We start from the raw sequence: 16,858 nt of genomic DNA on the forward strand, positions 1-16,858 counted from the left end.
TGATAAGTGAAATAATGCCAAAATAGATATTTCGATTTCCATTTGTTTAATATTTGAAAACATTAGCTATATTGTGTAGCCCTAATATGTATCACTAAAAGATATCCACTAAATTACTATGATGCGTCAGAATCATAGCTATCGTGACTACAGATAATGCTGGGGGCATACCACCGATTAGATGTTTCAAGCAAACGTATTACTTTTTTGTCTATTTTCGATTTCCGCTGTCTTCCCAGCTCTGTCCAAGAGGATCAATACTGTGCCACCCCCAGAAACGTCTTCCACCACGCAGTTTCCTTGATATGACCAGCAGTTATGATTTGCTCGGCTGCGATTAGTTTTTGACATCTTAACAATTGAATGTTTCTTTTAGGATCTCGATATCAATCTACGTCAAATTGCTGACGGCTTTACGTATAAAGACCAATTCCTGCCAACTCTGTAGGTAACCAGTTTAATCTAGCTCTAGCGATATCCACCAGAAATATTTTCGTCTGTAGATAAAACGCCTTGTTAAAAATCACCAGTGTGTCAGGCTGTTGTAGTGATTTAGAATGATATTCCTGTGATTTTTGTTATTGCGATGTTCATTCCCCGCCTCAAAATCAATACTTCTATATCTATATACATATATATGTGTAGCATCTTTTGTAAATTCAGGCAGGCTTTTTTCCAAATCATTCTGTGTGGTATAGTCGCTCCAGACAGACGTGAATCTGTGCGACCACCAGATCAATACTGCCTGTTGAAATAAACATGCTATCGTTGCAAAGCAGATGCAAGTTAGCATTGCTTGCTTCTACACAACACAACATCTACACATCAGACAATTAAAAGTATCAAAAGTAAAACGACATTGCTATTTATTTTTATTAACAGTTTTGCAATGAACATCTCTATACTGCTATACTCGCCCTTACATATTTAATTAAGGGAAATAATTGGTTTAGAAAAATCAATGAAAAAATCAATAAAGAATAGAGATAGCATGCATTGCACAGCTGTATAAACAACTTTTAAATACCCTTAATGTAAAAGTTGGGTTTTCCTTGGGTTATATTTTCGCGGTTTACTGAAATCTTGCAGTGTATTTTTTTACGAAAATCAGAAAATTGCTGTTGATTTCATTTTTCTTATAGTTTTATAAAATGGTATATATATAAATATGAATGTATGTATTTTTCGAAACAGAAATCTTCTTGAAACAACAACAAAAATGGTATTAAACGCGCATAGCATCAAGTAAATATTAGTGTCTACTTCATAACTGAATACGCGGGGCAAATATTTCCATTATGAATAAGAAGGCGTGATCTACAGCTATGTTGCCATTAGGTCTACCTAGAAAAAGTGTTCTCCAAAAGTCCGAGTGTTTTTGGTTACTGTTTTTACACTACCAACCCAATGAATCATCAATGCATTAAAATCGCTTACGTATTCTTACAGAAACAATTAAAAAATTATCATATATTACCTTTTTTGGCGCAATAAGGAAGTCTTACATAGCATCATTGACCTTTTCGTTAATTATTTTTTTGAAACATTATTTGGAATGATGTGGTAACGGATACTTTTCCAAAAAAAAAAAAATAACATGTGTCTGAGTAATCAAAGTTGAAAGATTGTTGGAAAGATATGTTAAAGGTAACGCGCATGATAATTGACAAATGTGTTTATCGTGAAATAATCAAATGATACTGTACTGGAATGCACTTAGTGGCGTCAAAATGTATCACATGTTTTAACATGGCGTCAGCGATTTCTCTCATGATTGACTTTGTTTTCTGGTTTAGTTAAGTAATTATGGGGATTTTCTAAATAATTGCACACGGCATTATGAGTACATAGAGGCGAGGAATATCATTGGAAGTAAAATCGCATTTGGTGTCGGTTCAATGTATGAAATACGCTTTGCTTTCTTGATCGATATCATAGATCAAGTGATATTATGTATTTGTGTACATCACTCGGTTAATTCAAAGAATTCCAAATAGTTTATAACAGATTTCCTGAAACCGCAAAATGTGTATAATATAACGTTTCAAATTCTATGAATTTTTTTCTGGTCTGAAATATTTGTACAAAAACGGGAAGCAGTCGAAGTGCACGTGTTCGGTTCCTCGCCTGGAAAGACAACCAGCATGATGGCAGTTGACCTAGAAATGTAATTGACAATAAACGCCCGGATCATTGGTTGCACGTGACAGACCTGTCTGTATCGAATTCCAAAAGAAATATCTTAGGTCTAATTTGTTATTGGGTTGATCATACAATCAATATGGAGCTGTGCAAAAGAAGAGCCACATGGTTTCGTTCTTGTTCCTGGAAAATAGTTTTTCGCGTTGCTAAGACAGATCATGTTACTTCCGGTCACTGTAACATGTTAATCATAAGATTTGGAACATAAAACCACATCATCACCGTATGTAGGTCAAAACTATTCAGAAGAAATATATGTCAATCACAAATTAATGGCGAGTGGGATTTTACAGAATTCTTAATCAACATAATTTAGATGTAGATACAGAAGAATGGTCAAATATGATTGAAATATCAGTGTGGTTACCAAACGTAATAGCAAAGTATTGTTAACACTGATGGAATCTGCTAGAAGCACTGTAAATTAGTGTTATGTGTAGTGTGTTTTGATACTCAAAACTAGACAGAATGCACTGATGCGTATAAATGCTCAGTGCGATGTAAGTATTACACTAAATGTTGAGTACAATAGCTTTTGATACAAAGCACTACTGTTATGTGATATCTAATCTAATTTACTGGTTTAAAACATTATAATGGAGATACTTGATGATCATTATGATACGATTGCAACACTCTTTTATAACCATTGATATCAATGCTTATTACAATGTACCAACATTACCAGAGTTAAGTTCTTGTGACGACAAAGAAAATACAGATAACATCCAAGTACAAACTCGTATATCGGCCACGACTAACCACTCAATTATGTATGTTACATTCCATACCACCTGGTACTGGTTAGGTACAATCAAAATACAAAGTGCTAGCATAATGAAATATCAAGATGGACCTGTCCGTTTCATATTCAAAATGTTTCTATAATACCGGCAATGTAAAATTATCAGTTATTGCAACATTGAAGGTTCAAAAGGCACCAATTCTATAAAAAATATTTTTCATATTTTGGCAATCCGTAGGTCTACAGTACGCCCAGGATTACATGTAATTGCATTTAACTTGACACACCCAAGGGTATTGGGTTGTGTTCGAAGAACTGGTAACATTCCGAACATATTACGTCCCTTCCAATAGTTTAACATTCTATGTTCCGAAGATATCGAGGGAGACATTACCGATAATACTGAATGAAAATTACAAAACACTACTAATATTCAAAGAACAACTTGTATTCTGGAAAAATATTAATTACACAGATGATATCAAATGGAAAACGCTAAAACTGCCGATACCATTTTACTAATGGCCCAGTGATGACAAAATTCATAGTGTTAATTTCAGCGCCTTAAGATACACTACGCAAACCATGTCAAACACAAAGTATTTTTACCAGTCTTGCGAGCACTACTGCACTTGTTGATAGCACAAAACACATAATCCGAAACAGCTCTAACTCTATCTTCATCGCTTTTTCTTTGAATGACCATGACAAGATATACAGGGTCACCAAATACTGAAAATTTATGAGTATTGTGAATAGACAAGTTTGTCCTTTTCTTATTTGCAAAATCTGTCTTTTCTAAAGATCTTGGCAAAAACCAAAGTAACACATTATATTGTGAATTGCAAACCTAAAACGACACCTTTATTGTTAAATAAATAAGTAATAAAATCAATTAAATGTAAATCATAAACTAACGTTGTTTTATTTTCTGTTTCAGATTTTATTGGGATCTATTTATGTTAGTTCTTCTCATCGCCAATCTCATCATACTTCCGGTTGCCATATCGTTTTTCAACGACGATTTGAGCACTCACTGGATCGTGTTCAATTGTATATCTGATACAGTCTTCTTTCTAGATATCGTTATCAATTTTAGAACGGGTGAGTAAATTTCATATTTAAGTTAATTAGCATGAACGTGTGAACCTTCCAGCCAATTAGTTATTCAAATATTTCACGATTGATGTTCGCTTTGAAAAAACAAAAAGAAATATATTTTATTGGTAAATATTCAACTGATAATTATTATTAGCTCTTGCTTTAGCAAAAAAAAAAGTTTGTAGTAAGAAAATGTTTTAGTAAATTGCAAATATTACTTATGTTGGTATATCGTGTCTGCAATTATATTCTATTTGTTGTAATGTCGCAATATATTAAAATCAGATATTGTATTTTAAGGCTTATATACATATTTATATTTATATACGATATACATTTTAGCTTTAGTTCATTCTGAATTTAACTACAACCTACAGAACACAATACGTACTTTTTCAGTAAATTAAATCGTATTACATACATGTACAAAAATCTTCAAAAATTTTAAGAATTTTAGCTTAAGGTATGAGATTAAGTGATATCGTTTTACAGGCAAAAAAAATGAAAAATAAAGAGAAATGCTACTTCTAAAGACAATTTATCAGGACAAGGAGTTGTTATTAAAATGAGCCATATCACACAAAACTATTTTTGATACTCAGCATTATTGGATAGGAAAATAGTGTGAAACTGATATGTGAGCGGTAACTATTGATAGGTGCTGAATCACTTCTTTCAACTTTAATTTCTTTATATCACTAACTGGTTGTCTGCCCCTAGTTTTTTTGTCTTTATTCACTTCTATTATGAACCATTTTGACTGGCTTCACAGTATTGACGTTTTAATGCACCGAAGTATTTTTTTATTTTATTTTGTGAAATAACACATGTTTATATTCACCAAAATTGAATTTCAAATCACCAATCACTGTAAGGTCAACTTTAAGTTAGACCGAAACCATTATCACATTTCGTTCAGCTTTGAGCCAGTCAGTATGGTGCCTAGTCCCTAGGGGTAGGTTGTGCCAGTAAAATAGAAAAGACATGTGACTAAATGCTTCAAACGTGCATCATCAGGTATATGTGACGACGGGGGTTATATTCAGTCAATATATCTGAAAGATACCCAACAGCAGACTTTTTCAAATGGTAAGAAGTCTATATTTGGTAGTCAGGTGCACAAGCTTTGCAACACTACACCCACGTGACCTCTGCTTTACCTTATTTAGCTCTACCGTTTACTCTAAAATATGATAAATCATTAACAGAAATATTACAAATTCATTTTGGCGATCACGATAACCGCATCTTAATCAGATGACCTTATATATGCATACGCTTTTACTCACGTACATTGTATGTGATGTATGCAATGATCTGATGTCTATAATACGGGCTGGTATTGTGACGTGGTGTTTCAGTGTTACAGGGTGCATCAGTACGTTACGCTCATTCATGTAAACTGTATGCTTTGTATTTCTTTTGTTCTAGGAGAAAAATAAATAACGAAAAATCACAAAGCCAATTGTACATGTATAAATAAAACTGTTAGAATATGAAAATTTAATATGAAATATCTGTGTCATAAGCATTGTCAAGAAATTTAATAATGATGAATATTAAACAAAAACGAAATTTAAAAAAATAATCATAAAAAAAAACAAAAACAAAAAAACAAAAACAAAAATAAAAAACAAATCAAATCAAGAAGAGAAAAACACTTTAATTCAAACATTTAGTATGCATCAAACCAGTCACAATGAACGTATGGTACCATTTCGTTTGCTACAAATTATATGGTATTTCTACTTTTGTATCAGTTAATGAAATATACTGTCTGGAGAAACAACCTACATATTTCTTCCTGACCACATTTTGGCAATATACATAGCCTTCTGATTTATACATAACGAAAGATTTATGATTGGTAACTTGGTTCATGTTTCAATAATGGAAGTAAATAGTAAAATCTGTACCATTATAAGGAAGAATAACATTCTTTTATTAGTAACATACACTGATACCTGAAACACTCGATTTGAAAACTAGTGTACAATGGTAAAACAACAGCAACATGTACATACGTCAGCAATAAGGTTACTGAGGCATGCTGTTGTCGTTTTAAGTTGCTCAGTGTCCAGTGCGGTGGATGTTTTGATATAAACTACATTGTCATTTATATACATGTATATATCCGTATGCATTTGCTTTTGCTTTGATGTTCATCATTGTGCTATACTAGATTAGTACATACGATGAATAAACTTCAATAAATATTTGCTATATGTATCTTGCATCGACGGTACTAAAAAAGACACTTTAAACATATGTCTAGAGAGAAAAACACATTTCAAGACATTACAGCATTTAGAACTGGTTTTTGGTGAAAATAAACATGCTTTGAGACTACTAACAAGCGCCCGGAAATAAACAGTGCACGTCTGAAGCAGCTAGTCGCTGTCCTTAGTGCTAATATACTTGGGCAATTCCCGTCATGCATGAATTAGTATGTTTTTCTATATCATCCTTTCATTCACTTCGTTTCGTTCCGTATTAAGATTCCGTTGACATTTCGTTTTGATTCAGACCAGACAACACACAATAGCTCCGTTATGTGTTTTAGGTAGCTGTAAAATTGTGTTTATATTTCAGTTTGATTTTTTAACTGTTCAATCTAATTACAATTTGGAATTGTAATTTTAAGGAATCTAACACAAAATGAAGTCGATCTCATGAACAAATTGTGTTAGTATATGCCTGAATACATACTAACGTATATCAGTACTGTACACACCAATACACATAAGGGTGTGTAATTGTTTCTGTTACATAAAGCAATTGACTACGGGTTACTACTTTTCGCAAATGATGATAGCTTGACAAAATTACTGTCAACTGCTTACATATGTATATAGCTAAGTATACGCAATCAATATAATGTGTTCGTGGTTGGCATGTATGGTTATTTTCTAATGGATCTAATTACAATGATGTTTGTGTATTCAGGTATCAATAGAGCTGCATATATAGTTTCCATTATCAGCAATAAACGAAATCAAGTTTTTGTATGAAATATCAGAAACAAGGATAAAAATCAACATAAGAAAACATGTGACCAATATGCAATACATCTATTTGATTTTCTAAGTATGAACCGTGATGGAATTGATAGAATATATATCTTATTTAAAAAACAAAATGATCTGAATGGTAGCAAACTTGTAAGTACCTATAACGACAATAGAAACAACAATATTTCATACAATATGTTAATTGTTTTAAAGAACAAAAAGGTAAACCATACATAAGTCAACACAATATTCGATACCTTGAAGGTTGTTTTTGGCGATCGGTCGTATTTTTGCGTTGTAAATGTATAGCATCACGTGAAAAAATATATCTTTCATTCTTTCTTCATTTTTTTGTAATGAATGCATTCTAATAAATAATGCGAAATATTACCAATCAAAATGACAACCTTAAAGGTATTCATTTTTTTAGCAAATAGGTTGAGAATAATACCGTTCATATGCACTGATTATCCATTAAGTATAATACTAATGTTACCAAACAGAAAGAGAATTGTCTATTTCTATCTTGATAAATTGGTATTATCTTTTGAAGTATATTATTTTATTCAAAATTTCCTAACTAACTCAATATTAGCAAATATGATTAATTATTAACCTGATTTTAGTCCAACCGTTTGTTTTTCCCTAAAAAGTGTACCTGCAATGTTTACCTCAACATGTTTGGTCATTTTACGTAACGTTTAAAATCAGGTTTCCAAATCAGCCATGACGACCAAGAAAACGTCAACAGTAAGTTATACATATAGGTATTTTCACAAGATTGCTCATATTTACACTATACCAACAGTCCAATTCACTTTAAAGTTTGGCAAGGTGACGTGAATTACGGAACATTCAAAATCTGCATTTTGTGGTGCATTTAACAAAATCTACTAGAAAGTAGCTAGACACATACTGGATTGTTAATTAACAGGTTTTAACAGTACTGTAGATAATTCACGAATGACACTAACATCGTAGTGTTTGTAATGTCGTAAAAGGAAGCACAATTTCATAGTTTATATATTCCGGATCATTCATAATATGATGAACACGTGATCTTAACCGAATACTATGTGTCCTTAAAGCCAAATGTCATCAAACATAATCTGATATTGAACTTTGCTATTTTCTTTTACCATCCTTATTGCTTTTTCTTCTTCTTTTGTATTATTATTGAAAAGATGAACTCTTTTATTCGTTATTATAATGTACATGTAATATGCTGGTTTTCATGTTTTACTGATGTGATAATTTTTCACAATTATTAATGATTATTTTCCTTTTACCTTTACTCGATTCCAACAATTGTTTCAAATTTTATCTTTTTTGTTATTATATCTACATGATTCATTGGATAATTGACTACTTCTCTGATTGAAAAAAATGATAATATAAGATTGTACAAAGTCACACAAATGAATAACGCCTTCAATGCAAATTTCTAGTTAGACACAGTAGAACCACACAATGAAGTAAACTGCATCAAACAGCTGTATCATACATCAAATTCTCTCTCAAAACTGCAACTTTTAGAACTGAGAGAAGACTGCGAAAAGTTGTTAGAATGAAATGTCAAAATCTAGATTGGAAGATTCACTAGCTCCATGTTTCAATAAATTCAACATCTAGTTTATGTGTATATTTGGAACCACGCCACGTTTTTGAATGAATAAAGATTCATGTGACATTTTGAATATGTTCATTAATGCATTCTTTGGTATATGATATATATTTCACATTTACCAAGAACATTTGAAAATAATGACAAAAATATACAATTTGAAAACAAGCTGCATCATGTTCCGTGAGAGAAAATTAATTTGCTAGAGCTTAATGCTTTTTCAACTGTAAAAACTAACAATATAACACAAATTGCTTCAAGGAAAATGTTACTATTAACTTATGTAGATGGACGTATAGATAGTTCCTTCCTATTAGAACGTAGTCACAGGTGTAGGTACCGCCTGTTTAGCAATCAAAGTAACACCAATCTTGTACGTTCTAATGAACATGTAGTACTATAGTAGTGTGATATGGTTATATGACTGTAGTACTTAGTGTGAATTATGTTGATATGATAGTCTATAGATTGTTGTTTTTATTTCATATAATGCTTACCAGATCAATTGTCATAGAAAATAAACTCTGTTGCAACTTTAACATATTGTGCAGTAATCGACCAACAAATATGTAAATGATAATGTTTTTTTTTTCTAATTGAATAAATTTTCTCCCGTCTCTCACTTCACTTTCTGTGATAATGATATTCCCAAAGGATGCGCCGATCAATCTGTCCAATTTTAGAATTATTACGACGTCACTATCAATAACGTCGGAATTGGAGACATAAAATGTCAGTACATTGTTTTAATTCTCGTTGCTATCTTGGTATCTGCACCTGATAGCACTCAATCCGCTTACATTCTACGGTTTACTGTTTTTTTACTGTTCCTTTCAATAATCTCCCTTTAAAAGTTTCTGTACTCATTTTTTTTTAAATTTTTTTTCTTCTTCTTCTTTTTTTTTTCTAGTTTTGTATTGTTTTTGTTTCGTTGTACATATTCGGGGAAGGGCGAAAAAATGTTCAATCGACAAGTACAAGGAATCTCGACTTTCTACCCACTGAATGATGTAGAGTTCTGTTGGATATACATGTCCATCACACACAAGTTAATTAGCACGAGAGCAAGCTTGAAAGGGATAAATAAGTTACATCAATAACATATAACTGTTTTATTTCATATGAGAAAATCAAATTGCGTTTCATGTTAGAGTTGAAACAGAGTTTTATGTATGAAAAAAAATCAGAACAGATGTGTAACGAAATTGCTGTTAATAAAAGAAATTGATACCTTTCCAGTTTACAGAGCTGTCCGGTTCACCAATGTTGGGTTCATACTTTTATATGAAAATAGTCTTGATAATGATGTTCGTTCCGATGCACATGTATAACTGTAATTCTGATCATTTTTTTTACCGATAAATATAAAAAAAAAATATGTACAAATATACGTTTCATTTACACATGTAACATGTATCGTTATGAATATGATGATTAGATTTGTCTGAAAAAATCCATAATTGTTAAAGAAATGAAAAGATTAAGAGATCGATCTTCAAGTATGTTATTAAGTGCTTTTCCTTTTTTTCATTTGCGTGTAGTTGCTTTATGACTGCAGGCTGTGCTGTATATGTTGTATTGACATTTAATATAAACTATCGAAATGATTAATATATATCCATTTATCTTTTGTACGTATAGAACTAAATATAATACTAGTATATATAATTGAAAAATGAGTTTTTAATAATTTTGGTGTAATTTTAAAAATCATTTGCCATTATGAAATTGAGCATTAATGACCCTTTCTGTTTTCTTATTTGTCTTTCTTGCTTTAAATATATACTGTATTTTTATATTGCAAATGTTTTTTAATTGCGTGATTAATACATACTATTATATAAGGACTTAAATTTAAGTTTTGTTCTGTTTTTATATTGTTGTTGTATTCCATTGCTGTTTATCTAACTACTTTTAAACCAACCAGTCTATGTCAAAGAACATATTTGTCGAAATGCACCGACATAATGATAAACACATCAACTGCATTATGCACATGTTGTGAAGTTGAATTAGAGTTTTGCTTTCTTTATCAGCTTTTTTCTGCTCTTGTTATACATGTACATGTATGTATCAGATATGTTGATTGTTCATATACTTCGTTATTATTCTTAAAGTTTCTAATTCAGAATTAATGATCAAAATGTGTTTGTATGTCACTCTGAAAGATTCCATTCCTTAACTTCTGTTTTTGCTTTGTTTTTTGCAGGTGTGATATTAAATGACTTCGCCGATGAAATCATATTAGATCCAAAATTAATTGCAAGACATTACGTCAAATCCTGGTTTTTCCTTGATTTGATAAGTTCCATTCCAATGGACTATATTTTTCTTATGTGGGATGCAGAGGCAGACTTCAACCAGCTTTTCCACGCAGGTACGACTGCTTCAATGGGCCCATCGCCATACTGGCAAGGTGATCATTCTCGTATTTTATCTATTAAACGACGCCGAGTTGAAACAGAATATTCATTTGCATTTCATTCCTGTTTAATCTTTTTCCACTTGACCGTTTTCATTTCGTGGGTGGGGCGTGGCTTGCTGTCAATGGGCATATACTTTTACAAAAATTATCTTTCGATATGTTTGTCTTTGCGAGCACTATCAAGTGCCTGCTGCCTGCTGCAAGTGTCACTGCTAACCAACGCAAGCTTGATTTTTTTCTTGGATGCTGCTGCTGCTGCTTCAAAGTGATATCAGTTGATAGTCCTTCAATGCATGACTGATCGTAATATTAAGATATCTATAGAATTCAGAACTAACAATATTAAGCAAGTAAAATGATACTAAAAAGACAATAAATGCCAACTGTCCCTGTTATTCACTTGTCTTGTTGAACAGGTGACCATAATTATAGTTGTTTGTCAAATATATTTCACTGATGAATCATTAGTATAGACCTTAGTTTATTAAGCTTCTCTCACTATAGTTCTCACTAGGAAAAAACCCAATCACACGACAACAGAGAAATTGTATGTTATGCTATCAAGACACACAAGTATATATAGAAAACACCCGATGCAAAGCATGCTCAGTAATAAAAACATTGTAAATGTAATGTTGATATTCAAAGTAATCGGAGACAACACCATGTACTTACTATAAAAATAATTGTGAATTCTGAGTTGGTATCACAGTCCCAGCTTGCACTTTCACCTGTCACGTCTTGCACTTACATACCTGTATATAATCCAGTGGTGTCCTGTTTACCTGTATATACATATGTACGCTTTGCTTCATAACTTTACTGTTTCTTCCTCTCAGAAAGGTCAACGGAAGTCAATATGCAAATGTGAGAATGGTCGCCTTACAGTTTCATCATGTTTTCCTCATTTTATTTATTTTATTACATGTTATGTTTTTTCTTATAATTTGTTTTATTTACCAATAATATAACACATTTATTTATGTTTTTTTAACTTTATTTACTGGGCCATTACAGATCTGTTTCGTTTTGTAAAAAACAATCGAGATGTTTGGTTAAGCGATGAAATCAGAATTAATTTCCTTTGATGTATATTTAATTAATGTCTCCTTCCATTTGTTATGTTTCAATATTTGTTTTGTTATGATCTGTGTTGGTCCGTCCTTGTTCTGCATGCTTTACGTGCCATTCTTATCAACCGTATGTTGGCTGTATTTTTGTCATTCCTTTTTTTCTTCTCATTTTTTTTTTTTTTTTTTTAGTATTCTGCATCAAATATTATCTCATTATATTGTTCATGGTAAGTCCATTGAACATGTAAAATCACTTTACATTAGTTCAAGGTCATAAGTTGGCTATTTGTATGATGGTCAAAGTTATCATATATTTCTAAGCATGTACATATACAATTTGATGCAGCAGATAACTGAATCCAAGTACCAATTTTGGTAAAAGCATGACATTACGTACAAATGGTACTTTTGGCCAAACATAGAAGAATAAGATATGACAACATATTATGACAAAATAGAGTAATTGCAAACTGACATAATGCTAGAATCGACATGGTTTTTTTTTTTTATGAAAAATCAGCTTTCAGACATGCTTGGCAGTTATGCGCTGTACAAATATATATCTATAGTAAAATGCACTGTTCAGCAAATTTCATTTCGTTTCATACAACTAAACGTCACTTTCTTTTATAGATAGTATCTACTTGATAAACGTTCTGAACAATACATCAATATGTACATGAACTGTGCATTGCATTTTCATTGATTCGTCAATATGGACCACGATGTTCCAAATGTGAATTACTGTCAGTTCGTTAACCCTTTGTGTCAAGTAGAAGAGACATGCAAAACAATGCAGTTCCTACAATTGTGATTTTAGAAATAGACATTTCCATTGGATTTGTATAATTATCAACTCAATGACGAATCTACAAAAAAGAATTATTGTTTATTTGTCGAACGATATCTACAGGACAACTAGTACTGATATATGTATCTATATAAGATAGTTTATTGGTCCTTTTAATCAAAAACCCAAATCGGCAATATATTACGAAAAGCAAAATTCATTGTAAAACATACCTTTTAGTATTTGGTACTTTACTGTTATCTATTTTACCCATCAAAACTATTCAATACCTTCTTTTCGTTATCTTATTTTATTCCTTATAATACATGATTAATCGTTATTTTTCCCGTATTATGTTTGTATAGATTACATTTGTTACTAATATCTTTAAATTCGTTGATGGTGTTTGTATTAGTAATAATATACAAATAGAACACACTCACAATGTAATATCAGTCACTTTATTAATGCAGTGCAAAGGTATGCTTTATCGGTTTGTTCCAGGGAGAGCACTCCGAATGCTGCGTCTGGCTAAGTTGCTAAGTCTACTTCGACTTCTCCGGCTTTCCCGCCTCGTGCGCTATGTTCAGCAATGGGAGGAGGTAAGATGTAATCTCCCAGGCGTCAATCACCAACCCAGTTAGTCCAGGTCTATTGAAATCCTGGGTTATACTTCAACAATGCTTTGATTTCTGATATGTATAATTTATTTATAAGCTAGTTGTCCCTTGTTTGAAATATTTGTTAGTGTTGCTATACATTAATGAAATATATGTTTCCTTCTTTCAATTTTAATCCGAAGAAAGTAAAGTAGATAACTCCGTTCTCGTTATCAAACATCTCTCTAGCCTTCTTTCTATCTTTTAATTTAACGTTTTAATATGTTAACTATATCGTATATTTAGTTTCTAAACTTATGTTTGTTATTTTTTCTTTACATTTTTCCGTCATTCTTTTTTCTATCTTCATTCTAGCATATGGCAAAAAATGTACGGTATATGTATAATATCACTCTAGTGTTCTTTGTGGTAATGCCGAAGTAGAAACAATTAAGGCAACAGAATGCGACCAAAATGAATCAGACATTATAGCAATGTTTTGATAGAATCTACTCTTGCTCACTTTCACTTCTTTTTTTCAATTGATATAGACATATGCACTTAGAAATCATAGGATTAGCACAGAATATTCACTGTTTTTGTTCTCAAGGGAGGGAAGTGGCTATGCTAAATTATCTGCTTATACTTTTGTATTTCTAAACCACTAAATCGAGCTCTCTATAGCACTTTTAACACTTTTCGGCATGCATGATTTAACCCACATTGTGTCTTCATTGTCTCTTTGTTAACTATTTTGCGCATGATTTCTAGTTTGTTATTGTTTCTTTGTCTTGGTATCGATTTAATAACAAAACATGAATCTGTTCACATGCTTAGACCCGTAGAATTTAATATGTTCAGCTGTGTTTCCTGTTAACAATTTTTGTGTCAATTATAATATTGTGAGCCATTGATGTGCTACAGAAATTAATCTTGTTAATATATACATGAACCCTTTCTGCTCCAGTTCTTTGCATGAAGTTATGCAAAAATTCTAAAGTTAATATCATTACGATTTCCATCATAACTAACGTTTTGTTAGTAAGTGTATTGTTTCTAAAATGCTTCTTATTAAGCATGCTATGCCATTAAGACGTTTGTTTTCCCATCAGTTTGAAGGAAGCCCCTGTTTCGCTATGTGCGGACGTCGCAGACGACCTGGGGTGAGTGCTTTTCAGTAGGAGTGATTTATTGGCCAATTCATCTATGCTTTACATGGTAGCTGCGATTTAATTGGCCACTATTATTAACATTGCTTGCATTACGCCGTTACTCTTAGCACTTACCCCTGCTGACATAGCTGCACGAGACAGCGAGGTATTTGAATTGTTGGCTTGCAATTTATTATTTACTTGCTGAAATACACATCATTCATCACATAAATACTTAATTATAACCACTCAAAAATTCGATATATCTTGCAGATTACAATCAAAATTAGTGTTAAATATAAATAGATATTTCCATTGTTATAGTAAATGCATATGGTCTACAACATGTTCAGTTCAATAATTTATTGTATTAAAGTGGCATAAACTATCGTTAAATCACCTTACATATGTTAAAAACGGAATTACGACTATAGTGGTGAAACAGTGATATATCGTAAAATACAGTGCTCAGAACACAATAGCCTTAAACAACTTTCAATAAAGTAAAATCCATGTATTTCATTAACTTCAGAAGAAATTATTTTTTATAGGAAGCAAGTTGTGATTGTATACTGGTAAATAGAAAAAAAAGAAGCATATTACGAAAGTATGCCTCCTTTTTCCATTGACATGATGACAAGCGAACCTTATAATAGTAATAATAATGATGATAATTGACTTCATTTATTCTTGATAACTTATTGAGCAACATGCTCGACTTACATATGGTCAAGGAGATGATATACAATATGTATAATTGTTTGCAAATTTTACCTGATAGATAGATTTGTCCCATGTCGTTCATTGGCCTCCTTAAACGCATATATCATGATAGCTTTTATCACTATGGTGCACTTTTTACTAGCTGTTTTTCACCGTAGCGTAGTTGCTTCAGACTCTTTACGCAACAAAAATTATACCATCACATAAATTTCTCTGCACATGTAATTTTTAGAATCAAATAAAAGATTTTAGGCGATAGAAATTCGTTTTCTTGTGCTATTTCAGTATTGTCATAGTCATAGTAAAGTTTGCATAAAAACTGTAGTCGGTTTTTTAGCAAGACTGTTTACATATAGAAATATACAAAAGCAGTTTAATATACCTAGATCAGATCATGTTTGTCATGTGTTTCAGAGTGAGAAACTAGACCATGATTTTGTTTTAAATTTCAATCTGACATCTCCATTAACGAATTATATTCTCCCATATACTTACTTACAAAGAAATAAACCTGATTTCTTAACATGTTCCCCTGCGTTGAATGTAATACCATCTAAAACAAAGATTGGCTGGTAAATTCTTAACATCTCTTATTTCAAACTGTTGTATGCTCCATACGATAATTTTATATCAATTTTACAAACAGCGTTGCTGTTTATTAATGTAAAAACAAATACGATTAATTCATTTCATACTAAGCTGCTTGACACAATGTTACAATTTAGCATAATAAAATCGGGAATTTCGTGTAGAAATTATAATTTATTGTAGATGAATAACTGTCTAGAACACATATTTGTGTAGGTGTATATTTAAGAAAATTATTCACACACTTGACAAAATGAAAGCCTAGCAGGCAACTATGATTGAGACAACATAATTATAAATCTTGTTTAAATTATTACTGGTGTATACACACTAGTGTATGTGTATTACTAATATTATACTATAATATTATACTATTAATATCTACACTATTTCTTTATTCTTTAGGGATTTTCTGTATACAATTTAATATATCGTTGTCTGTATTTGCCAAACTACTTTTCCATTTATGTACGTTGTGCATTATATTTTCAGTTTTCTTCTTACATGTAATTGTAAACGTTTCTTATTGTTTGCTTTATACTCGAAACATATATGACAGATTTCGATATTTTAGTTTGCGGATTTTTGTTCGTTATTAATACCCCATATATATCCAACCCTCTGTGCAATACTTATTATCTCAAACTCTAACTTTATTGATTTCATTGCATATCATTATTTTAGCACTGTATTTAAAAAAATATATAACAACGCACATATTTGATAATCCACTTCCCTCCCTCGGACATAAGTATATGTAGCCTATTGTCCAACCACTATAGACCATTTCCAATTTTATATCAGTACTATTTGTATCATAGCATCA

At 31.6% G+C, this 16,858-nt stretch overlaps 1 protein-coding gene across 1 annotated transcript in view; it reads left to right on the forward strand.

Moving 5' to 3' along the window:
• The window catches only part of LOC132543126 (potassium/sodium hyperpolarization-activated cyclic nucleotide-gated channel 3-like), a 78,593-nt gene that overhangs the window by 54,778 nt on the left and 6,957 nt on the right, over nucleotides 1-16,858 (forward strand). Inside the window, exons 3-5 of the mRNA XM_060206588.1 lie at nucleotides 3,888-4,051; nucleotides 10,893-11,099; nucleotides 13,476-13,573. Coding sequence (XP_060062571.1) covers nucleotides 3,888-4,051; nucleotides 10,893-11,099; nucleotides 13,476-13,573 — 469 coding nt within the window. The remainder of the gene's footprint in view (nucleotides 1-3,887; nucleotides 4,052-10,892; nucleotides 11,100-13,475; nucleotides 13,574-16,858) is intronic.

Source organism: Ylistrum balloti, unplaced genomic scaffold (assembly GCF_031769215.1).
Source record: "Ylistrum balloti isolate Yb309-2 unplaced genomic scaffold, AGI_CSIRO_Ybal_v1 Utg369740, whole genome shotgun sequence".
Taxonomy (NCBI): domain Eukaryota; kingdom Metazoa; phylum Mollusca; class Bivalvia; order Pectinida; family Pectinidae; genus Ylistrum; species Ylistrum balloti.